This window comes from Arctopsyche grandis, chromosome 13 (assembly GCF_051622035.1).
Source record: "Arctopsyche grandis isolate Sample6627 chromosome 13, ASM5162203v2, whole genome shotgun sequence".
NCBI classification, from domain to species: Eukaryota; Metazoa; Arthropoda; class Insecta; order Trichoptera; family Hydropsychidae; genus Arctopsyche; species Arctopsyche grandis.
Window position 1 is genome coordinate 18,660,739 of NC_135367.1, and position 27,475 is coordinate 18,688,213.

Consider the following 27,475-nt stretch of genomic DNA (forward strand, 5'->3'; position numbering starts at 1 on the left):
TGCAGGCGAGAAAGAAAGTGCAATTGCGTGCATAAATCACTAAAGATTTTTTTGTATTCGCTTGCACTCTGCGAGAACGCATCAATCAAATAGCCGAGCGTCTTTCCCGTTCAATGGAACTCGGTTATGGAGGCACGTCGTGTGTGCCGTTCTAACTGTCGTATGTAGAGGTGGATTGAATGAAGCTGGCCACTAATTAATTCAGAGGGATTCCGAAGTTACAGTGCCATCAGAAAATTTCCCACTTTTTGTGAGATAGTGTTCGAATCGTAAGACAAATCAACGCCATGATTGAAGAAGAGCGTTCGATGGATGTTTTACAAATAACAATAGACCACTCCATTAGGGCGAAAACACTGAGTGGTACGTGGTACGTATTTTTTTAAAATACTTTAAAACATGCGAAATAAATGCAACACCTCCTAGTCCATATAATCACCCCCTGGATTGTTTTCAGTGATATTTACCCTTGTTTTTATCCTTGCTTGACAGTGATCGATACCGGTGGGTCCCATATTTGAAAAAAATATAGGAGAAACATATGCACTCTGCACGTGCAACTACATACAACCGAATTCGGTTTATGGAACACCCACTGTCACAGCGTGGATCCAAGGACGGGACGTTCCATACCATTCAGTGTGTTTTCACCTAGGTGGACTCAAGCTGTGATAAGCGTGTCTTCGTGTTATTGTTAATTTGTAAGATCTTATTATTTCGACAAGTTTCTTTAAATGTGGTAATCACCGTTATCGATCACTGTCAAACCTATTTCAATACAAGAATAAAATATCACCAAAAACACTCCATTGGGTGAAGTTTGCGAAGAGACGCGATGGTACAGATTTGACCTAGCAGCGTGCAAAACTATAAAAAAAAACCACATACCGCGTACTTTATTGTGCGTCTGCACCTTAAGGCAGATGGATGACGGACTATCCCCAACCTTCAGCTCTTGCATTTTGAAGGCATTGGTTCTTCTCGCTGTCCAGGAGATGCTATGCATCCGTCTCCAGCACCACATCTCATAGGCGTTTATTCTCTGCTTTTCTCAAGCTCGCACTTTCAATGTCTCCAATTAAAGATGACCAAAGCTCGAAACAGACGCATTTTCGTAGACACTATGATGCTCAGGTCTTTCTAAATTTACAGTTTCGACATTGAGATTTTCGCCATACTGATCCATTGAGGATTTACATACATATGTACATATGAAACTATTTATTTAGATGGCGTAAAAATTTCCTAGTTGCATAAATGCAAACTTTTAACAATAATGTATGTACATATATTGTTGCTTCTATTATTAAAAGTGTTGCTTACATATGTTGCACGGTAACAGTTTTGAAAGCTATTGCAGTGACTAATATGAACGTTGATATTTATTAATTCAGTGTGTACAGATTTTTAGGATTGATATAGACGTAAAATTGATTAACCGTTGACGGCTAACGTCAATCGAACACATGTTGAGGTAGATTAAGTATTCCGCAACGGCATATCTGGTGTTCATTCGTATTGCAGACGAAGCCATTGAAGTGGTTGTCATCAGTGCAAATTAAATAAATCCATACCGTTTATAATTCACGGTCGGTTTCGGATGCAAATTGAACGACGAGATCGATCGTTTCATGTCTATCAACTAACCGTTTTATTGTCACGATAAAAATTACTTCTGTTTTTAGAACAATGGTCTCTGTACGACCTTGCGGCTTGAAATTATATTCCGATCTGATACGCGATCGAAAACAAAGGATTCGATCAGATTAATCTTCAATTTCCATATGGTAAATAAAAATAAACCGTATCGAAAGAGCTTCATGGCGTTTTTGAAATAATGGAAAAATTCTTTCGATATTATAAACGTTTCCGCAACATTGTTGTCTAAATACGCGTGTGTATTTGCGATGCGATATAGACTAATTTGCGTGTTTGTGATATAATTCATCTGCATTAATTATGTTTCCGCTATGAGAACGTTCTTCATTGTTTCTGTAATTGTGTGTTATGTATGTATATTATTTTAATATTTTAAGATAAAATCGTAAATCAAAAATAAACAAAGCTGCAAATTTGATATCAGTTATTTATTATTTGAATTGTAGCTATGTACATACACATGTGCTAATTTTATGCAATCTACACTCACTTGTTAGAACTGCATTGGTAACCTTTTTAAATCTTCTTTGTTTGTGATTTATGACGTACTAACTTATTTGACATTATAAATTTTCTATGGAGGGACGATCTCCAGTTGATTGATATGTTTCTTGGAGAGCATAGAGATAACAAAAGGAATGATGAATTGGACATGTTTAAATCATACTACCATTCTAAAACAATATCTAAATTCATTTGTACATACACGACTGTTTCTAGCAAGCAAATGCAATTCCTATTGATCAGCTTTGATGTGTATGCAAGAAGATTCTAGGACATTTCATCGGACGACCATTTCAGGACAACTCGCGAGGACAACTCTTAGTTATACAAATTTTCGAACGAATTATATAATGTAATTGTGGTTGATAAAAGTAAGCTAGAAAGTTTTCAGTTTAATTTATTAAAAAAGAGTTTATATGTATGATTAAAAAAATCCATAGCTCCAAATATGTATTTGAATAACTGTTTCAATATACATTTCAAAAAGTACAGTCAACATAAAAATTAAAGATTAATATTAATGGATAAAAAATATTTGCATGAAATTTGTCAGCGAGTTGTACCCGCGATAAAAGCTACCATGATCAAATGGTCATGCGATGAAATGTCCGGACATGATGCCAGAAGTTCATAGTATAGCTTTTTAACAAATAGGGAACGAAATTTAGAGTTAACCTGCTGCAAAGAGTACTAAAATGAAATATTTATGTATATATATCGTTTCCTATAGCTGACATTCAAATGTTCGTATCTCAATATGTAATTCGTGTGAAATTTTCTATTGCGGCTCGTTACGAATTCATTGCACAATTTACCATTTCATTTGGATCTTCCGCGAGCGGTGAAATCATCTAAGCGTATTATATTTTTTCGTGCACTCTTTTATGTAACAAAAAAAAATAAAAATAAAAAAGAAATATATATAACAAATCGATTTTTTTTAATGTGGTTCGATCGAGTTAACAATGCCATTCGTTACACAACGAGATAGATACGAGTGCAATATATTTGTATGGTATTTATATACATATAAATATGTATATATGTATATATAGGTATATACATATATATATATATATATATATATATATATATATATATATATATATATATATATATATATATATATATATATATATATATATAGGATATAATCGCATTGTTCTCATCCGAGGATAAAATAGCGAGGATGTGCCCGTCGATCTATTTATAATACGAGCACCTTAGGCATGCGGGAGAGGGGCGGGATAATTTATTCATCACGAGTTTTGTTCTTGGTTCGCTCGGGCTATATGTAGGATATCGCTCTGACATGGGCAATTTGTAATTGCAGATATTGTAATTGTTGTTCGAGTACAATACCATTATAACGACTGACAAATTCCTTGACATCGATCGGGGCTGCATTATCAACGCGGCAGGTTTCCGTATCAAATGTCAAAAGAACTTGCAGGAAGCTTTGCTTCAAATTTTGTTTGCTCTTTATATGGTGAAAGACTTTTGGGCGTTGCTGTTCAACGTGATAAACTTTTAACTGCCTTGGTAAGTAAATGATAGTCTTGAACTTTTTTATGTACATATACATATATACATACATTGTATATACATTTAATTTTTGCCTTCTGAAAAGAATAATATATATGTTACAGTTAAGGCTTCCAATCCCGGGATCCCGGGATCCCGGTGTTTTATAGTACCGTGAATCCCGGTGCTGAAACTAGTCTGAATACCGGGATTACGGTGCTGGCAAAATTTATTTTTAAATATTATTTTTATAAAAATAATAAAGAAAAAACATAAAACAACATTATATAATGAAAAATGGTGGGATGAGCAATGACAGTCATAGTCCATTTATTTTATTTGACCTGTTTTGACGCCGGCTTGCCGTTCCCACGAAATGGTATCAACGGCCTGTATTGTGTCGCAGATTTTGTGCTCAACTGTAATGATATTTGTAGCATATTTTGACTTATTCGAACTCAGAATCGATCACTGATCACGTTTTCACGTGTGTCTGTGTGAGTGTCCGTATGTGTGTCTGTGCGTCAGTGTATTTTGGGGATTTTTTGAACACCGTTAGTCCTATCGAACTGAAACTTAGTAACTCTCTTTTTTACTAGCCTCTTTTCAGCTAGCTTTCTATTTTGTCGTCTGACAATATTTGGGTTCTTATCCACACTCTTTTGTGTCGATGAATAATTACTAGACGGTACAAACTATTTGTAAAAAACGAATCAATGAATCAAAGTGATGTTTTTTTACTTTATTTGATTACATTAAAGGATGTATTTTATTCTTAGTATTTACTCTTAGAAATCTAGAAATGGATGCGAACCTAAAATTTAAAGAATGTAGCCAAACTCTCAAAACAAGAACGCCAATATGAGGAGTATTTTTTGCGTGAAACATCGGGAGAGTTTGCAAAATGCAATTGAACGGTTTTGAAATAGGAAAATATGCAATTGAACAATTTTTTCCTTTTTTGTTATACATTTGATTCCCGGTGCTAGCACCGGGATCCCGGGATTGGGAATTCCTAGCATCGCAATCCCGGTGCTGAAGTAATCTTCCGGGATTGGAAGCACTAGTTACAGTCCAAGTGTACATACATGTACGTACTAGTTTGTTCATATGCGAACTGATCTAGCCAGTTATAGTGTACAAAAAAAAAACAAATTGACAATCCAACTAGTTTTTTTATGTACAAATAAATAAGCAAGTTACCCTGGGTTGAAATATTTTCAATATAAGCGTAAACGGGATTTACATATAGCAACATTGTAATGTGGTTTCCATAGGATGTCACTTTTAAATACTTGACGTTTTGACATCTCCAAGTATTTGACGGCTCAAAAGTTTCGACAACTAAAAGTTTCATGCGACACCTGGTGAGTCTATTTGAAGATAGATAGCTATTGGCCTTTAGAATTTAAACTAAAACCAATTGTGCGTGTATGAACAAACCAGTATGTTCGTGAACAAAATTTATACTAAAATATGAAGTAATTAATTAATGAATTGTGGTTTTTTTTATTTTATGCCTATACCATGAAATAAAACTGAACAATATTTACTCCTGGTTAAACGATATGTCTGCCGGTATACAATTTACACGCATTTATTTCCAATACATACACAAGTCATTTCATTTAGATAAGACTTTGTCAAATGAAAGACCTATAAATAGGAATATTTTCTTTTGTTTAATTCTGTATCGCCTAATTTCATAAATATGTAAGACATTGAATTCAATATACATACATATGTACATACATGTATTGAGTTTTTTTTTTAATTGAATTTTTTGTATGTACATATATATTCTTTTATTTTAATTGAAAAAAATAATAAAACGTGTGCAGTTTCAAATTAGAAACTTTTAAATCATTTGTTGAAGTGAGTGAATGTGAATCCCGGATCATCAGTTCATGAACCCAATGCTTCGCCGACTTTGTAATCGCTTCAATACCTCCGATTCATTAAACTTTCAAAAAGCCCTCGAATTTCTGTACACAATATCTACAGCACTCTGCGAAACAATGAGTTTTTAAATAATTATCACTTGCGATTCGTGGAATTTACTCGCTCGAAACAATCGCGCTACCACTTAATCGACATGAGAACAGAATTACCGCTGTCTTTCTGCGGTTTTTCTAGATCGACACCGTCGAGTGTTTTGACACGTGGGTAGGCCAATAGACATAGGCGCCAAGGTTTACCCTGCCTGCATTTGAGTGTGTATGCAGATCGCAATGCACATTAATGCGAAATGCACCCACAATCGAAATCTTTTGAGAGGCGTCAATATCGCTTGCATTCATCGCATCGTGATCTGTAATACATTTAATGCATATTTTTATATTGAATTTGTGCACTACTTTAAAAGTTAACTTTAATCACGTCCATTTATATGTGCTTTAACGTTCTTATATTAATTCGAATACCTACATGTCATTTAACCCAAACCTAGTGTTCATCGATTCGGCAAATGTCAATGGCATTTTTTTTTTGATGATTCAACATCTAAATATTTATGCATACATTTGATGTTTTAAATTATCGTAATTCATAAGAAAATAATAATATAAATACTGATTTAACAGAGTTATAAATAATTTATATTAAGGTTCGTTTATACCAGTACAACCAAGCCAGCAACTGCTCGTAAACAGCAGTACGAAAAATATTCTTTAGTATATTCAATATGGACACATTCATATCTTCCGTAATGTGCATGTGATGTATCCGTTACAGCAGTAGCCGACACGATCTATTCATATTATACAGCAGTAGCATGTCACCGAAACGTATTAAGCTGAAGTGGTTTTCTTTGGCCAATGAAAATATTCACGAATGACTTGACGTCATAGTGGCGAATGCACTCGTACGAACGAACATTTTCGCAAACGTCATATTGTGACAATATTAAGAGGGCTGGACACCAGCGCCTTGTCCATACAAACGTATTAGACTTCTCCCTTACTCAATTATGGCACTAGAGAAATTATTTTTTAATATGCTATGGATATCCACCATTGGGATGCAGCTATCGTTTTATTTTTTTGATTAGTTATTTTTTATAGGAGCTAGGAGCCGCCAAACATCTATAAAATCGCCTCTGTTTTTACATCTACGAAAAGAGTCCAGCGTGATTATTTAACGGTCGATTTTTAAAAAAAATACGCGCATAGTTGCACAGAAAATATCTTTCTCATACCGATGATGAATTTTTTTTTAAATTGGTCCAGTTTTGGAGGAGAAAATAGGAGAATACGAAACCTCGATTTTGTCGATTTAAAATACGTATTATCTGGTCGAAGCGAAACTGTCGTATTCACTCAATATATATATTGATATATATTGTCGCATTCACTCAATATATACATTCACTCAATATATACATTCACTCAATATATACATTCACTCAATATATATATATCGAAGAAAGGAACGGCAACAAAATTAAGGTTTCGGGTGTACAGCTCTCTTAAGTAAGCCGATTTTGCCTTGCACTCGTCCAAAATAAATACGAACGTGCCGAAAAAGGACGGTGCTGTATAGTATGAATAGCAGTAGTTTTTTCCGTGCAATGCTGTGCCGAGCTGTTGGTATACAGTGCTGTATCATATAAACGAACCTTTATACGTACGAATTAATACTGTCGGAATGAAATTCATATAATAGGATTATTCCAATAAATCTTTACGATTTTGATGGTATTTGGAATTTCACACAAATTAATACTGAAAGGGAGATTAAAAATAACAGTTAACAATCTGTTGCGTCCACCACTAATTTACATACTAAACGAATTATTCGGCGAAAAAAATTACTATCCGAAGAAACGGGTTTATTTTTCGACAACATCGCTGACGTATTAAAAATAAATTTTGTTTGTTGACATTGCGAGCTTTTATTCTCCGCCAGTTCGATTCGAAAGATTTGAACAAACAAAGAAACAATAAAATGAATAAATATAGTATAAAAAAACGACGATTGCACTTAAAACAAGATACGGTCATAAATCCTCGGCGCTCTCTTCAAAACGTCCGCGTGTTATCTGTACGCGTGACGTTAACGCAATTTATAGTAAATATTTTATATAGTTATTGCGGCCTAAAGCTCTATTTTATGTTCCGTAGGGAGAGACCAAATACATTACGGGAACATATTTTTAATGATACTCTAAAATCAATTAATGATTCCAACGCTGTAGATAGGAGCATGTGCCGTAAACGCTAATATCCCTTCAGGCTTATTTATCTGTGAGTGTTTTTATTTTTAATTATGGGTCTCACGTTAAAAAATGTACCATATGCATAAGATATATTATGCAATGAAAGAAAGCCATTTCTGTCTACATTATCGGTAAAGCGCTATAAACCTCGTACTAATTTCTTATATTATTATCACATTAGCTTCCTGTAGCCATACGTTATACTATTTTAAAGTAAATGCTATGATTAATTATTTCAATTTTATATATTAATAGATTCAACACACTTCTGAACTGTTTCATTACTGTGTTTTCATGTGAAAATAGTGGATTTTCCACGGTTTATTGGCGCCCCGGGTGATCTTCAGATTTATCGCCTCTTTGACACGACCCTGTTCCGCCATTTCATTCCTCGTATAATTTATTGCATAATTAATATTCAACACAGTCTTACGGTGCGTAAACTTCGCTTTTCTCTAAATTACATTATATGTACATACATGAAAAAAATAAATAAAATACCAATGTCGAAAGATACGTGACCGTGAAACGGCGGTGTTCAAATATTGGCAATATCCCCACACACTAGATAAATTCGCTCATTATCTTAACACTTAAGGCGTGTGTGTTTGTGTTTTAATGTGTCATATCTTCTCTTGTGTAACTGCATTGTTACAACACTAATAATAATCAAATCTCAACCTGGCTTCCTTTCGTGGAGTGCTCAGTGTTGAATTTATCCTACGCTGATCAACAGGTAGTGTTTCGCATTAGTGATAGGTTCTATTCGTTTTTTTTTTTATGGACAATTTATAGTCTAAAAATAGTATTAATCTATCTTTTATTATTCATATAAATATATTTAAAAAATTCTTTAACAAAAATATAAATGTATCGAGTTCATGATATATGTATGTATGTCGCTATTAATCGGAAGTGGCATTTAATTCTATGTTCTATTTTTGTAGGTGTATAATTTGCATATTTATAGTGTGATAATAGTGTTCAAATGTGTTCAGCATTATTTAATAGGATTTGTATTAACATTCAATCCATAGCTTATCGTTTTGTTTATACCATTATAGTGTCTACAAATATGGAATTGAATCTAGAGAAAGTTAGGTGTTGATTTATACACTACTTTTTGTTGTTTTTTTGTAATCGATCTGTTACGTACATCGTGACTTGCCGATAGCCTTTAACACATTTTTTCAATCAAAAAATAAAAACAATAACGTTATGTCAGAACTAACGCCCCCGTGCATTCGTCATTCGATTCAATTTTACCCACTGATCCCGAACTAGTTATTGTACGCATTGTTTTCGCTCGATGCGAGTATCAAAAACCGAAAATAAATATTCAATAAAAAAGCTGGCATAACTTGAACATCCGGTTTGTCTTTTTAATCTCATTTCACTATCGTATTATTTTTTATTTGACTTGTCAATCGATGCTATTCATATTGAAAAATACGCATCGCTGAATGGTATGTCGTTGACACTTATCTAAACTGATGATCTTATTATTTTTTTTTCTTTTACAGCACTCTCATGTACCTGGAGGTCTAGTTCCACCGAGAATGGCACAACTGGAAACTTTAGAAGCTAAGGTTAGTTCAGTTTTTTTTATATACACTGTTCGTCTTATATACCTATGTATGTATAAACCGTTGAATGAACACATTGTTCTAAGCATTTATAATAATGGATCGATTTGTAGAGGAAAAGCAACACACAATTGAAAGAATTTCAATGACAATGGATATTATAATAATATAAACTACAATTTATTTATGTATGTACGCACTCGATGAAAAAAATTAACGTGCAATTCAAAACGTGCCAATGTCAATGGCGTCCCAAAAGAAACTCTATTCAACATTGCAACCACAACATTATAAATGAATTACATTTTTTTAGCCCAAATTATGTATACTCGAACACTTTTTATTACGATTAGGGTTTGTCTTTTTTTATTTCGACGGCTTTGAATTTAAACTGCGGCCGTTAATACGCAATCGCGGTCGAAAAAAATGTTATTTCCTCCCGTATTAACATAATAAACCTGTTTTGTTGAAAATTTTATGTGTGTGGCACTTTCCGGTATGCACTTGGAAGTCGACGTTTTTCGAGGGACCTTTGGATGTTCCGAAAATGGACCTTCGCCGTCTGTGGTGGCGATTATATTATAAAATGCTGGCTCGACCGTTACGGTTGCGCGATGAACCGTTAACATAATAGAATCCCATGTCTTCGACAGGTTGTTACGCCGACATCATATTTGTTTCTCATGGTGAGGCCAGGCCGGTCGAACTGTTCTAGTCGGTCGCTAGCATCAATGCAATAATGATAATCTATCGCAGGGGCAGTAAGGTCAGAACAGGTGTGGTAAAACGCAATAGTAATAATGTTTGATTTGTGTAGGTATAAGGAAAGTGTATGATTTGAAGTAATATTATTCTGTGTAGGTAGTTATCGTTGTGAAGAAAATTAATTTTTCTTTGGTGATATGAATGCATGATAAAGCGCGAAACCCATCTCTAAAAATTCACACTAAAAACCTAAACCATACTAAAAATTCAACAAATTTAGTTAATATATTTTAATTTATTTATAATTATACTTATGTATTTTTTTATATAAAAGGCTAACTTTTTAATATATGTACATAATCATTTGAGCATGCTCTAAATTCTGTTAGAACATGAATGTTTGATACTTTCAATCAACGTATCTATAGTTAATATATATTTGATCAATATGAAGTGTTTATAATTTTTATATACATATGTAGTGTTAAATATTAAACATCAGTTCATACTGTTACTTGAATTCCTTTTTGCCTATACCGCATTTTTATACATGCATGTGTACATAGTCAACACTAATTTAAGATAATATACATACTAATGACAGTGCGTGTCAAAATCGGACATTAATTTTAATAACAAACGGATATTTTAACCTACATTGTACATACAAAATATAAATCCAGTTTTTATACGTATCGTATCAAGTTCGCGCGATCTCGAAATCAGATCGCTTATTTATTATTTTTTTTACTAAATTTAAGTGTAAGCTACCGGTTCGTATTAAATAAATATTTGTCGTAATCCTATATACATATAGTACAGATTATTACTCGATATAATTTTTTTTGCATAACTTTAAATCGTCCTCTATACTGTATGTGTAAATACATATGTATGTATATATATGTACATATATAATATTATATTTAATATGAACATACCTACGTGTTAACACTTATTTTTGGCGTGTTTCGTTTGAAATAAATTGGTCATTATTATAATTGGGTTTGCGTGGTATTTCATATTAGCGAATATTCTGTCTTAAAACTTAAAAATATATTATTATATACCTATGAATAAACTGTTGCTGTAATCAACATTTATCTCAATTAAATAACTCGAGTCTGTGTTAACTTGAACTAGACAGAATGTAATCTATTTAGTTTAGAAGTATTTTTCACACATTCCATTGGTACACAAACCTGTTGTTGGTCATCGCCGATGCGATGGATTCCAAACACGCGAAACTCTGGAACGCCCGAGGCTCGACGGGTTAAAAAAAAGGATTAAAGGGAACGTGACGTATATAATGCGGAGATGCTCGAATCGAAACCCTAACGAAACTTACATAATTATACAAAGCGAAACTTAAAATTACACTCATTTTAGTAATTGTTAACGGCAGATTCCCATCGTGGTGGTTGTTGCACGTTCATGCTATATATACTCGAGTCCACTCACAAAGGAGAGTAATCGAAAAAAGCACAAGTGCCGTAAACTAAGGGAAAACTTTAATAGACGATAGACGATTTTTAATGGTAGTCTCTCATTTAATTATTTAAACGGTTGTTTTATATTATTTTTTATTTTAGACAATCGACTCTGTTTTGCCGCTAAGAGAAGATAAGAGAAATGGCGGTAAACAATAGGTCGAATTTACACGGGCCGTTGAAACGAGATACTAATCTGTTTTTCTCAGACGTTCGGTAGAGATAAGACCTTCACCTTCATCCCACTTTGCTAATCTAATTAACGGAATGAGCCCCCATTTAATTGCAACTGTAACACGGTGAAAGAATGGAGATCCTACCGTATGAAAACACAAATACAATTAGATAAAAATAAAGTATACGCTTCCGTAAATATATCATAAAGTCAAAAGATACCCCGAAGTCATTAGGAACGCGGTTTTATCAAAATTATTGTTTTAACAGTAATTAAACTTCTCATAAGGAAATTCCAAATTTTAAAATTAAGATAACATTCCAAGTTGATTTGTATAATATTTCCATTTGATGAAAAAACACGGAAATAAATCATTTAAGTATAGAAATCGATGAGATAAATAAGGTTAATCTACAAAATATGTACGTACACATGTACGTTATATTATATATGTAATTCTTGTTTACGCTTATGCAGTATGGTCCACGGGAAATGGATGGCTATAAATTAAACAGAACTACATAAAAAAAATTATATAAAAACTATGAAATAGAAAAAATGATTTTGAAATATCTTTGTGCACAAAAATTATATCGCTTTAACAATGACCGTTTTCATGCTGTCAAAATCTATCTTCAAATAGATTCACGACGTGTCGCATAAAGCCTTTGAGATGTCAAAACGCGAAGTATTTGGAAGGGGAAATCGTATGGAAACCACATTACAATATTGATATAATTCCCATTTCCGCTAATATTAAAGATATTGCAACCTAGGGTAAGCATATACATATACAAATAGGACAAACGATTGCGAATACTTTAAATTATGCCGAATAGTTTGTGCATGAATAGACTAGTTCATTTGTCAATTTGTTATTTTGTGTACACTATAACTTGCCAGATTACTTCGTGTATGGTCAAACTAGTATGTTCATGAACAAAATAAATGTACGCTTGGACTGTAACATGTACATATGAGCCGATATATTTGAAAGTGGCATAAGTTCACATTTCTTCATTTCCAGAAATATCACGCAAAACATTTTTGAATGAAATCATACTGAAATAATGATTTCAGAACTGAAAATTGGACTTCCGCCACTTATTACGGCTTATAAAATACGTAAAAAATTATTACGGCTCATATAAAAGTCTTTTACGGCTCATAGAATACGTAAAAAATTATTCTAACTTCAAGATACTAGAAAAAATATTCTAATTAAAAATCCGGGAGTTTTATGTTAATTTATATGTCAATATGTCAATATTTAGTCTTCAAAGACGTGGACTGATATTCAGATATCTATGCAAATTTGTTTTCACTTTAAAATAATATGAATATGTAATGGCGAATCATCTCTGAATACAATTACGCAAATAATATAAAACACATTCATTGCTCTCGTTGCATTTTTTGGAACGATCGCATAATTCGTAAAAATATAGCGTAATAATTCGAAATGTGTGTCGTTTACTTTCTATTCTCGTCCGTCCGAAAGATTAATGAATATTTTCATTCTCATCGAAAAAAAAATGGAATTTATATATTCCGTTCCACTTTTTCAATATTATGTTATACAATAAGTTATTGTATGCGAAATTTTTAACACGATTTGTATTCAATTCGAATCGTTCGCAATTAATAATTAAACGTCATTGTATATTCGCATGTTTTTACCTATGTATAGCCACACTCGACATACCTGTTCAGCCTGTTTACTACCACACACTACTAATAACACAATTCGATCGTCATTGAAATGATAAACAAAATAGTTAACAGTTCAGTTCTAACAGTTCACTTTCATTCAAATCAACGCTTTTCAAGGGCTTCTAAATGAAAATTCAATTGATTAACGTTCGCTTGCTTATCGGCGGGATTTCTACGAGAGCCTTGAACTTAAGATCGGCAGATCCTTGTTGGCGAAAATCTACAAATTCACGTCAATCTTAACGTAAACAAGTGTACACACATACGTACATATGTATATGTATGTATGTATTACGTACATGGCGTCAAGTTTGACGTGCATATCACACCACCCACTATTTAACACTCGATTCATATCCATTCAATCAATATTCTCATGTTATTAATTTATGTATGGACTTGGCTCGTGTGACGAGAGTGATTTTTCATGTAACACTTTAATGAAAGTCTTGTAGCCGAGATAAAATTGTCTAATTACAATAATGAACGGTTGGACACGCGAGACGAATCAATTAGATATGCATGCCCTGCATTCAATTCATTCATCATTCCATTTGTATGTGTTCCATTTGTCATCGACTGTATTGATCTGATTGATGTCGGTCGAATTTGATGTGAAGGTGTCACTCTTGATTTAATTTAAGTCACGTATTTGTGATTATGCAGAATTACTCACGTTTAAATAAGGACTTGCCGCTATATTCAGAAAAATGAAAAGGTGTATATAAGAATCTGCAATCTGCAACCAATGACTTTTTAAATTAAGTTTTAATTCAAGTTGCATTTGAATTTTTGTTTTGATATTATATGTACATATCAAGTCTAAATATGTGTTATACGTACTTAGTAAGGTGTTCAATATACAGACCGGCAACTCCACGTAAACAGCAGTACGAAAAATATTCATCAGTACATTGTATATGGACACATTTACATGTATGTCCCGCAAAATGTAAGTGGCGTATCCGCAATAGCCGTAACCGACGTGATCTTTTCATACTATACAGCAGTACATGTCACCGAATCGTATCAAACACAACAGGCTTTTTTATGGCCACTGTGGAAATATTCACACACGAAGTGACGTTATAGTGGCGAGTGCACCCGTATTACGGAAGTGCTGACATGCTTATATGAATATTTTTGGAAACTTCATATTGTGACAAAAATGACTCGACGATACGACGCAAGTAATATTGATTTGTATTTTCGCGCTCTGTAATTTATGTGTAAGTCAATTTTGCCTTGCACTCACAAAACAAGTATAAGCGTGCCGAAAGCGGGCGGTGCTGTATAGTATGAAAATAAGTAGTCTTTTCCGTGCAGTGCTGTGCCGAGCTGGAAAATTATAACGGACGTGTATAAGTTCTGCAAATACATTCCAACACAAAAAAGTAAAATTTTAATCGTTGATTTTTTATGTAAATTTAGCAGCTCTATAAATATTTTGTGTACGATGTTAAAAAATGTATTATTATAAAAAAAAAATTATAAGCTCGCATTTAAATTGTTTCAAAAATATTCCCAAATATGCTCTTGTGGGTTATAGCAGTTTTACAATATTTCATCCATTTAAAAACACGTTTAAAATTACATCAGAGGAATATGTCTATTCGTCTTACCTTTTCTCTACAATTTGTGCAAATCACTTAATGATTTCATTACCTCTGCCATATTAGAGTATATTGACGGAGCTGTAGTATATTGAATATATTCTATAATATATGTACATATGTATGTAACTTATTGCTATCTTGAATTGGTATTTATATTGGTATTGGTAAGTTTCCTGGTCAATGTTTAAGCACCATTTTAATAGTGGAACTGTGGACGTCTGAACTATTCCTACCACTTGGTGAATTTATTTTTTTATTTTACATATATACCAGGAAGGCCTTACAGGAAAATCCCAATGCGCCTTCCTGGCCAATTACAAATACAAATGCAGCATTTTTTTATTATAAGTCGTTGAATTGCGAGACACTGAAAAAACTCGCAAATTAACGAGACATCTATGAATTGTACATAAATTTTTATTGTACATCCATCAAATTTCAAATAGTGGTGACATAGTAGGTAGGAAGGATTTTTAGCCATTTTTTTTTTCCGGGAACCGTTTCAACAATGAAATCAGAGAAAATTGGCAAACTCTGATAGGAAACGATCAACCTGGAGTCACAAATCCAGGTCTGACCAACAGCATACTCTGAAAAATTCATTTTCATTCAGGGATAGAACCCGGCACCTTCTTGACGGTAAGCAGAAGCTTAACGTCCGAGCTATGCTGCTGGCTATGTACAATGTATGTAGATATAAATACATATGCACGTACCTTCACTTGATGTATCGGTATACATATTTAATAATAATTTATATCTTTGTAATTGAAATTTATTCGTTGTAAGTAACCATGTTTCTTGTGCATTATAGATGGCCAACATCGAGGTGTCGCTGTCGACGACTCCGCGGAGGCGGAAGAGCGGCCCCCTGGGAATCCGCCCCCGCGACCCCCCCGTCAAGGATCAGGAACCCGTGCGCTCCCAGCTCAAGGATAAAGAAAACATGATCCAGAGGTAACGAACGAACGAAGGTCTGCCCATCCAGCGTCGTTAACGTCCAGGCCGATGCGATTTATTGTACTACCAAGCGGCGACCACAACCATGTTACGCTTCCGCGCAGATAAAAATCAACCCAAGACATTTTCAACAATTTCTTTCGTGGAAGGACGATACGTCCACCGTGCTCTAAATCGAAGACTTCCAAACTTTTTCCATACATTTGTGTACGCGTACTAATTTTTAATTCGAACGTATTTTCATGTTTGTATAATAATATGCAACCCACACCCGTAAATATTAAAATTTTTCTCCTATACCGTCTATGAAATAAAGTAAAATTCTTAAGTTGCCACATATATGCTCTAACTGTAATCAATACTAGACATCTGTCTTTTAAGTGTTCCCATATACGGATAGATTTGTTGGCGGACATCTCTAGCCCTTTGCCCGCGGCAATATGTTAAATATAGCGAACAAGCCCTGTACGCGGCACCTTTTTCGCGAATTTGGCAATCGAGTTTTTGACCTTAAATACAGATTTTAATATTTACTCAAGTAACCAGATATGTTAATTAACACATAAAGTATTATTTTAAACAATAAAATACATAATATATCTCTTAGTTTTCAAGTCACATAATTATTCTTCATAATTGTATGAAGACGTGACGTCACATAAACGAGGTTTCAGTATGGTTCCACAAAAAACCAATTTTTGACTGGTATATATTCATTTTAAGCAAATTGAATAGATGGCATTCAACTCAGTAATATATTTAACCAATTTTGAACCTTAAAACAGTTGAAATAGGCGCATATAAGCCTCAAAATCCCGTGCAAAGTTCAGAAATTCTATGGAGGACAGCCGCGCTACAAACTTATCGCCCAAAGCTTCCATAGAAGACGGCCGCGGGCAAACGGCTAGTAAGCCTCTGGCGACGACATTTGCCTACCTTTCTTAATAACATATTGCTTGTCTTCAAAACTTAATCTTTTGAATGATTTGTCGAAAAATCGATCGAGAATGTAACAGTCCACTGGCTCGTTATTTGTTTCTACGCGCTCCGGACTGGTTTGTTCGGAGGGAATCGTTTCCCGAGCCGAGTCCCTTGGCATATTTGTGCTCGAAAAGTTCTGTGTATATATCTGTTATTTTAACAAAAAAATAGTTCATAATGATGTTTGATGGACACAAATCAGAATATTTTTATTGAAAATTCCATAAATGCTTGAAGATACGAGTAAATTAAAAAAATGTTTTGTCTTTGACGGAACGCCTATGCATTAGCAGTTCGCAAGTACCACGAAGGGAACGGAATTGAGGCGGCGAGTCCGTGCAAGCGAACGAAGCGACGGACCATACCATACAACAACTGCCTTAAGTAGGACCGATTCTGGTTTCTGAGCTTCGCTAATTCGGTTGAACAATATTAATATGAACAACGATTTGAATTTATTGTAACTGAATTGTTGATATTATTCAATTTTAGGTAAAATATTTTAGAGGACTAGTCTAGTCCCTCTAGTCCAATGACGGCACTCCAATGCTACATACAAAAATGTCCAGTCTATTATTTAATAATATTTAGAGTCCTTGAAAACCACTAACGACACAACTAAGATCAGCCGACTGAATGTATTGTGTTGTGAATTTGTCGATAAACCGCATCGACATACAAATTGCTATATACATTTTTTTCAATAAATCTCTGCATGTATGGTCATCTTAAGACTTAAAAATATTCATGTATAATAAATACAATATGTTATTTAAGTACTGCTTCATCGCACACCATCTTGACGTTGTTTTGTTTTCAGTTTGAAGGATCAATTATGCACGACGATGAACATAAATCGCATGTCTCACAAGTACATCAGAGAAGGTGGATCTGGAGCACCTTTGCCTGAAGGGGAAAGACGAGCTGCTGAAGAACGAACAAAAATACTCCACCAAGACATAGACGCTAAGAGAACGACTATTAAGAATTTAAAGAGTTCGCTCGACAGATTGGACATCACCGAGTACGTTCAGCTCGATCTAAATTGCTCCAATTGATTGAAGAATGTTTTGATGTGAATTTAATTGTATTTTTCAGCAACATCGATGTAAGGATACAACAGGCGGAATTGGAATATCAACTGGGCAGGGAGGAATTGGAACTGTTGACTTTGCTCGAACAAAGTAGAGCTCTGCAACTTTTGATTGAACAAGATGACTATGCTAAAACCAAACAAGATCAACAGACTATTTATAGGTAAGTTTCGCGTGCAGTGTTAAATATCATAATAATCTATATTGGTGGTTATGATGATACACTCAAGCTGCACCTCTTGCAGTTTACAGTATATTATAAATGGTGATATATATACCCATTTTTATTAAACACCAATAAACGTAAGAGCACTAAAATATGCCGGTTTGACCGCTTGTAAACGTGTAATCGCTCGAATGCAACCAGTAATGTGCATTCCGCATAAAGATGCATCCTATTCCATAAAGTTCATACATATAATAAAACGAAGCTGAAGCTCGAAATATTTTAATTTCGACTAAACTCTATTAGTTGCAGTCTACTGAAATGGATACACTCATCTTTAGTACATTAAATTTAATTACATTCAATTCGACGAATGAATTTTAATAGGCTGCGTGTACGTTTATCCGCGGTCTATTTCAGACATATAAATACATAAAAAAATCCTCCATCGTCATTATCAAAGATCGGCGTTGAGACGATTCTTTATGAACAAAAAAATGGTTCACTATTGTCTACCATGCTTTTTTGATCACTTGTTTTTTTAACTAATGGAGAGGTCTATTGTTATTTAAAAAGCACCAAGCCAACGCTGAAGTCTAGTCATAACTAGTCTTCGCCGGTGCATGCTTTTTTCAGGAAAGAGGGCGTTTTGGGGCTATTTTCCAGGAAACAGGGCAAACTACAAAGGTTCACCATAAAAATAAACAATGGTGCGCAGGGTCGCGCCAACCTATGGTCATAACTAGAGGTAGGATAGTCACAGCGCTATCCATTGTTCGGCAAACCTTTAACAATGCATTTACAACCTTTGAACAATACACGGCCCCCTCAGGCTCCGGTGACTAGTCATAACTAGACATAGGCGCTGTGATGCGCCAGCGCCGAAATAAATGGGATCCTTTTGTCAATTTTTATTGTTAACCTTTTTTTTTTGCTCTCTAGAGTCTAGAGAGCAAAAAAAAGGTTAACAATTGAAATTAACAAAAGAAACCCATTTATTACGGCGCTGGCGCATCACAGTGCCGGAGACTGATCATAACTAGACTGCGGATAGAGACCATGCTTTTTCCAGGAATCGGGGCGGTTTGGCTCTATTTACAAAGCTCGAGTACAAAAAAAAGGTTGGGCGAACTTTTTACAACAATTGAACAATAGCATTTACAACAATTGAACAATAAACGGCGCGCTGTAGATTCGGCCACTAGTCATAATCATTCATTTCTTAGCTACATATATGTCGGATATAGAATTATACATACATATATTATAATATGTATTAAATATTTTACATTCTAAGTATTCTTTCTGGTTCGTTCATGAACATATTAGTTTGTTCATACACGAACTGTTGATTTTAGTTTATGTGCTATCAGTCAAAATCTATTTTCAAATAGACTCACCAGGTGTCTCATAAAACTTTTAACTGTCCAATTTTTTGAGGTATCAAAACGCTATTCTAAAGGGAAATCCTATGGAAGCCGCATTACAACGTTGCCATAATTCCAGTTTCCGCTGATTTTCAAAATATTGCAACCCAGGGTATGCATACATATGTAGAAGCCAGGAAACGGAGGATGGGATGGGCGATTATGAAAACTGAGCCCTTTGAATTTCGATTTATTGTAATATTTATTAAAATGATCAAATATGCTTGTCAATTTACATCGGAACTATTTTTTGAAATAGTGAATCAAGCCTGAAGCATTTTTTTTATACATTGAATCACGCCATCCGCACTGCTGTCATTTAAGCAGGACATCTATAGCGGTCATCTGCGGAAAAGGGCTAAAATTATACATAATAGCCAGTTTGTGCATTAACGAACTAGTTCATCTGTTAATTTGTTATTTTATGTACAATATAACTGGATTGGATCGAAATTTACACTTGGATTGTATCATATATGCTTATTTATTTACAGTTGTGTCAGCGATTCCGATTTTGTGACGCTGCACGCAGTTCAAGTTGAATACGACCCTAAAAGTCCTCAATTTGGAGCTGGTTCGAGACAACGTTGTCCAGGACTTTGGCTGGAGTGGGCGCTGGAACACACGGGAATGTGCAAAGGCGACAGGTATACAAACAATTGGTATTTCAAAGCATTTTTATGGGACGATTTAATTAGAGTGCGTTTTTTTCTTACTCTAATATGATATTTTGAATATTACATAAAACGAGTGTGGGAACTTGTGTGAATATTTTCCTCGTGTAAAAACGCTCATACTATTTCATGTATGCTGGTATTTAATGGCGATATCAAAAAAGATAAACCATAAAAGGTGTGAGCGCGTCTGTTCGCGCTGTTCTAAAGTTACGTTGTAATTCTCATGCACGAGCACAATGTAAAATGGAGTAAAGATAAAATGCGATAGTCGGCTTTTTCACTGTAGTTTGCTTTGTAAACGCTACCTTTTCAATGTCGGACAAATGCTAGTAAAATGCACACATTTCTGTGTACAAGTGGATTGTTGGAAGTTCCCTATGCTCAATTTTGAGATGCTCTGATCTGTGACGCGGTTTTGATTCAATTTCGTATGCATATTAGGCTTGAAAAAAGATTTAAAATAAAGACCGTGAGTAAGCGGAGACTCTCTCCATCTTGGAAAATTAGCATCCATCCAGAACAATGGTCGACGTTGGGTGTAAAACTCAATACGCGGTGATAGATGCTCTCCGTTTCCGGCTGTGGCGTATTTTCAGATAAGATCTTTCACACAAAGGCTCGCTGCCTATGTTTGAGAACCACTGCTCCTATTATTATCGACCCAATGGTCTAATTATCGACTGCGGCAGTTTTAATTCATTCGCATTGTATTCGCTGAAACTATTCGCTATCATGATGTGGAAGTTTTTTTTACTAAAGCCTTCAAACCCTTTTCTCACATTGTGATCGTTTCTCAATTTAACGTAAGTTGATCTCAGTCATTGGAACGTCTTTGTACTGGTTGTAACCATACCATTTCAATGTTAATCGATATGACACATTATTTTTCGCTTATTGTAGCAGATACATCGACATTAGTTAACAGATTTAACCAGGTGATGCTTACGTAAAACAAATTTCGTACACATGGTGTACTAAAGGAAGCAACTAAAATGTATTCCATGCGAGTCGTAAATAGGTATGTGTGAAAAAAATAGCTGCTATAAACTTATAACTGTTTTACCTGTGAGTTGCGCAGGTTGGTAGAAAGATGCGTTTGGATAGCCAGCTGTTATCACGGCGATCTGCTTACCATAATGATAGCTAGAGTACGGATAGCCAAGGTGCCGCTTATTGTTCAATTGTTGTAAATGCTTTGTAAAAAAGGTTCGGCAAACCTTTAACAATGCATTTACAACATTTGAAAAATAAACGGCACCTTGGTTATCCGGGCTCTAATGATAGCAAACCCCCGAATCACAGTAAAATATCAAAGCCATCGGAAGAGTGGAAGTATGTAGCTCAAAATCAGTTCACAAATTTTCTGGCCCGAGCACATAGTCAGTGAAACTAATAAAAGGGTTGTAAAAAGTAGTATTAAAAATATCAGTTTTCTACAAAACATATTCATATGTATGATATGAATCTTCTGAGAGTATTATTTTAAAATAAAATCCAGCTAAATAATGTCACGCTTAGAGAAAAAAGTATTTAGTAGACAGAAATTTCATACAAAAATAGTTTCAAGTACTAATATACTACCATTAGTATGTAGATATTCTTTACATTTATTTCCTTTCAAAAGATTCGAGAACAATATAAATTTCTTGACTGGTATTCGTCCTTTATTAGTCGGAAAAAAGGTTCACCCCCAAAACAAAGCCCACGTGGCCACCACTAATTTACATTGTACAAGAGTAAAATTTGATTTGTTTTTTTTTTATAAATTTCGTTCTAATGATAAAAAATTATAGTCGTCTTCAGATGTTATTGGGTGAAACATAGCGGGGCTGAACTTTTAGTAGGCGCACATTCATCACACATACTAAAAGGGTAAAAAAGAGGAAGAATGACTAATGATTTTATCATTATTTTTTACGAAACGACGTCCGTCTTACGAGGTCCCGGTACAAAGAAGTGGTTACAACCCTCACAACGAACAATATAACAACTTTTTTTATTATCGTGCAGTAGGCGAAGCGTGGTTCCGGTCTTTCCGTGCAGTGACCAATTTTAATTCGCTTTCGAGCGAGAAACGGCAACTTACGGAATTTTATATCCTGCCTTTGTAAAGTGGTATTCCGTAACTGCTAAAATATAAAAAAAAAAAAGTAGTCGTTACTAATACGCTCGAGTCGCTTTGCTGTCAACAATAACTTGATACTTAGTACTGAAAATAAAAAAAATAATAAATAGTACACTATAGTAACTATAGTAACTGATGATAGACCAGTTTCACACTATGGTGAACTGAATCGAGAATAAAACGCTGAAACAATACGTCGATGTTTGCCGTACTTTTTATGGTCTTCTGTCTATTCTCACGACTCTTTAAATTGTTAATTTCAATTAAATCGTTAGAAGATTGTTTATGTGTTTGTATACTCACTTACTTACTTAGCTGGGTGACTCTCTCCGGAAAAGTGCAAACACAATAAAATCATCGACTCATTGTCTTTGCAATACCCTCGATTCAGTGAAAATACTAGAAATGAAAACGCGTATAAAAAATAAATTGAGTTCTCATTTATACGCATAACAATAGTTCATTTTATAAACTTTAACCTCTTGTTGGTTTTTCTGCAATATACAGATGGGGCGAAAATCTACTCTCATGTGTATATTTTCTTATTATTTATTGTTCATTATTTTTTTCATATTTAATTGAAAAATATCTCTCAAGCTTTTTATGCGCAATGTGCATTGGAAATAGTGTGCTAACACTTTTTACATAGGCTATTCTAAAAACTATTAATCAATTATATTATTGTAAAAACAGGCCTGTCTTAGCATTTAATATCATCTCAAGTTATTATTGTATTATTATAATTGGTCTAAAACTGTTATGAAGCTTGAAAGCTTTTTTTTCTTTAAATGATTAGAAAATAAGAAAATTATAGGCATATTAAATGAAAAGATTACTTTTCCACCACTACCTACTCATAGATATTTACTTTCGGTCTCCGTGACGGGACAGAATGTTAAATTACAGAAAACGCAAATATCGGAAGGCAAAGATCGAAAATCGAAAGATCTTAATTCGAAAGATCAAAAAAAAAAATGGTGCATGGTAAACGGTACATACTCACTTAATTTGCGCGAGCAGGATACAACAGGAACAAGAGGAACAGACTTTTCCTCCCGTATTAATGTGCGCGCGCAGAATACGGGAGGAAAAGCATGTTCCTCTTGTTCCTGTTGTATCCTGCTCGCGCAAATTAAGTGAGTATGTACCGTTTACCATGCACCATTTTTTTTTGATCTTTCGACTTAAGATCTTTCAATTTTCGATCTTTGCCTTCCGATTTTTGCTTTTTCTGTAATTTAACATTTTGTCTCGTCACGTAGACCCATTTACTTTATATGACCTTAATTGACGTTTTATTATATCAATTTCAGATTACTGGAAGTTAATGGAAAATTAGTCTTATCCAAAAGTAAAGAGGATATGGTGCGTCTGTTGAGCATTTCTCCATCGCCTGCACAACTGGTAGTCATGAGAACTAGACCTTCGAACGATTCAATGTGCCTCAATATGCAAACGAATCAAACTAATTCTCAAGCACCATTAGCACAAGTATATAATCAATTGAGATTTAAGCCGTTAATATACTTAAAACCTCTGATTAGATGCTATAAAAATGTCGTTTATATTCTAGGTGGGTTCTTTAAGAGCAGAAATGGACGCTTTGAGAGACCAAGCTGAAGAAGCTAAACGTACCAAAGATGGTCTTCGCAGTGACAATCTTCGTCTGACCCACAGAATAAGTTATCTCGAGGAGCAGGTTGCTGATTTGTTGGAAAGAAATAAATCTACCGATGCAGATGTAATTAAAAAACCATTTTCACATAATGTATTCCATTATTTATATCGATTTTTTAAATATTTTTTATTGCTTGGTTTTCAGATTAAAGTTGTATCTCCGCATAAAGTTTTGACATCCACTGTAAAAACTCAGAAGAATGTCACGAATATAAGTATCACATCTGATCCAAATCCTAAAACAGCTCAACAGAAAGCTGACATTCAAGTGTTCCAAAAGGGACCCGATGTTACAGCTCTAGTAGCAAATTTGCCAGGATTGGAAATTGGTGGAAAGGATACGGTCGAAGCTAGTGCAAATTTGCCGATTATTCGACCCAGATCTAACCAATCTAATATTAGTAGTACTCAAATTGAGATAGGATCTTCGCCCAAGTCTAATGCTTCCAAAAGTTGTAGCAATTCTGTGGAACATAATGAGCCAACAAAGAGGCCTTATGTTCCCGTCAGCCACATTCACTACAATCATAAGTACAATAAGAATTCAAACAGTCGTTACAGTTTGCAACCTTCAAGTAGCTCTAACTTCTTGAGTCAAGGAGAAGAGGACATAGATTCAAATTCAGAAAAGAAACCGTATTGTTTGAGACAGTCGATGTCTCATCATTCGATACACAATTCAAAAGAGCATAGGAATTTTGATTACAATAGTGAAACATCGGCAGCTTTAGAAATTATAAAGAAAAATCAAAGGCAGTATATAGAAGCTAATTATAGGTTGTTGAAAGAAAAGAAATCAAGAACTGCTCATAGCGATGATAATTCCGATATTATAAAAAGCTACAAAAGAGATCACCGAAAATCACTAATGGATTGTTACTCCAAAGACTCCAAGGATCCTTCTAAACTCCTCGGCAATCCAAAAGCCATGGAAGTATTAAAATATAATGGAGACTACCCCATGAAAGACGGCAAAGTTATGATGTCGAATGATAAACGTTTATCCCATAATTTCGTATCGCATAACGATGAATACTCAGATTTTCATCCAGAAAGGGACTATATTGACCATCGAATCGACGGAAAAGTAATTCAAAATGCACATAAATCTAGCAGACGATTGTCAAAATTACACATGCGAAACATAAAATCACCAGATTGTGATTCAGAACCGTCCCAAATCTCAAACGAGGACAAATACAAAAAAAGTAGAACAAAACTGATAGATTACACATCAGAGCCAAATTCAATTATAGGTGGTTATAATAAGAAGAATCTTCAGTACTTGGACCGACCTAGACCCACTCCTCCTAAGAAACCTTTGAGATTGTCTTTACACCGAGCTCAAAGCATGCAATCTGTAGATCCTGATGGTAATCAATCAGAAAAGTTCTATCTTCATGATCCACAAGAGCGTTTGAAACAAGTGAGTGACAAACAAAACGATGAATTGAAGTATTCTTTGGCTAACAGCAAAGCTATAAGTGAGGATATTTACTATGACAAAGAAAATAAAGGTAAAATCAAGTCGTATCTCTACCAAAATCATGTGCATATAGATAACCGTTTAAAACACCAATCTAAAGAGTACTCTAAGAGTGAAGAAATAATCGAACACTCGGATAAAGAGCGTCGTACGATTTCAAACGAGAATCACGTAACTAAAAAGCGTCCAAATTGTCATAATCACGATGCAGAACAAAACGGTGGCTATGCAAGCTCAAGAAGTGAATCACTGTCATCCATATCTAAAAATCAACGAGTGAAACTCACAAATCATGTGCATGTAAGTGAAAATTCAGCTCCGAAGCAATCTGAAGAGTTTCATTATAATGGTCTAAAAAAAGAATTGCATATTAAGGCCCATAAAAATGGTACAAACGGACATATAAATAATAAAAACGAATTAATTTCTGAAAATACCAAATCCAATTCGCATGGTTTTAAATGGTCATCTAACATTTTCAAAAATATTCGAATCGATAGTTCCCCGAAAGTCAATGGCCATATGAGTGATGGATCTAAGAAATAATTCCTCTATGTGTTTATATTTTTTACTTGCTAAAAATTGTATTGAAAATAAGTTTGTATTTATTAGTTTTGTATCTGTGATATTAAATGATGTATATGTTTGTAGTACCTATACAATTTTATATACTAAATTAATATTATTATTGTCTATCATAACATAGCAATTAATGTGTGTATAATAAAATAACCAATTATGTAGTTATTAAATTAAATTTAAGTTACACAATATTTGCCATTAAAAACGATCTTCGTTACAGTTTCTAAAACATGTTGGGATTTTTAATGTTGCAATTGTAAAGCCTTTGAAATTATATTTATTATTTATATTTTAATATGTGTACATTGTTTTTTTTCGATTTTTGAATGTGACAAATAAAAAAATTAAAAATAAACCTGTTTTAGATTTTTAGAATGTTGTTCCTCATTTAATTAAATGATTGGCAGATTACACAATAAAATTCCAATGCTGCTTTGAATTGCATACAAATTTCTACATCAAAAAATTATAAAATAAATCTTATTTCTTCCTCCCCTTTTCCTATATCGAATATATTTCAAAATTAACAAGAGATTCCATTCTATTTACTGCAGCCTATAAAGATTGTTAAACACATAAAAGTACAACAGGAACAAGAGGAAAAGCCTGTTCCTCTTGTTCCTGTTGTATCCTGCTCGCGCAAATTAAGTGAGTATGTACCGTTTACCATGCACCTTTTTTTTTGATCTTTCGACTTAAGATCTTTCGATTTTCGATCTTTGCCTTCCGATATTTGCGTTTTCGGTAATTTAACATTCCGGCTCGTCACGGAGACCGGGAAAAACACATGCATATATGTACATATGTATCGGTGGCCCTTACGATATAAACTCTAGTTGATGAAGACTCGAAAAAGAACTCGTACCAAAGCATTAAGATTAGGGGTCAGGGTAGACGGTTTCGTCGGCTCCTCCCTTGAATCTCACGCATACACGCGTACTTGTCCCGTAAACCGTCTACCCCCACTCCTAATCTTAATGCTTTGGTACGAGTTCATTTTTCGAGTCTTCATCAACTCGTTTTTGCCGTAAGGTGGACCCGAGCGAGTTGTTGGTGAACGAGATGTCGTGTAGTCATTTGAAATCATTGAACTACCGAGGAAGATTAAAAGT

At 34.3% G+C, this 27,475-nt stretch overlaps 1 protein-coding gene across 1 annotated transcript in view; it reads left to right on the plus strand.

Moving 5' to 3' along the window:
• sprt (PDZ domain-containing protein sprite) overlaps window positions 1-26,327 on the plus strand; it is a 68,948-nt gene extending 42,621 nt beyond the window's left edge. Inside the window, exons 4-11 of the mRNA XM_077444975.1 lie at window positions 9,427-9,492; window positions 16,003-16,145; window positions 17,950-18,153; window positions 18,228-18,386; window positions 20,311-20,463; window positions 23,932-24,109; window positions 24,192-24,359; window positions 24,441-26,327. Coding sequence (XP_077301101.1) covers window positions 9,427-9,492; window positions 16,003-16,145; window positions 17,950-18,153; window positions 18,228-18,386; window positions 20,311-20,463; window positions 23,932-24,109; window positions 24,192-24,359; window positions 24,441-26,327 — 2,958 coding nt within the window. The remainder of the gene's footprint in view (window positions 1-9,426; window positions 9,493-16,002; window positions 16,146-17,949; window positions 18,154-18,227; window positions 18,387-20,310; window positions 20,464-23,931; window positions 24,110-24,191; window positions 24,360-24,440) is intronic.
• The last annotated feature ends 1,148 nt before the right edge of the window (window positions 26,328-27,475 follow it).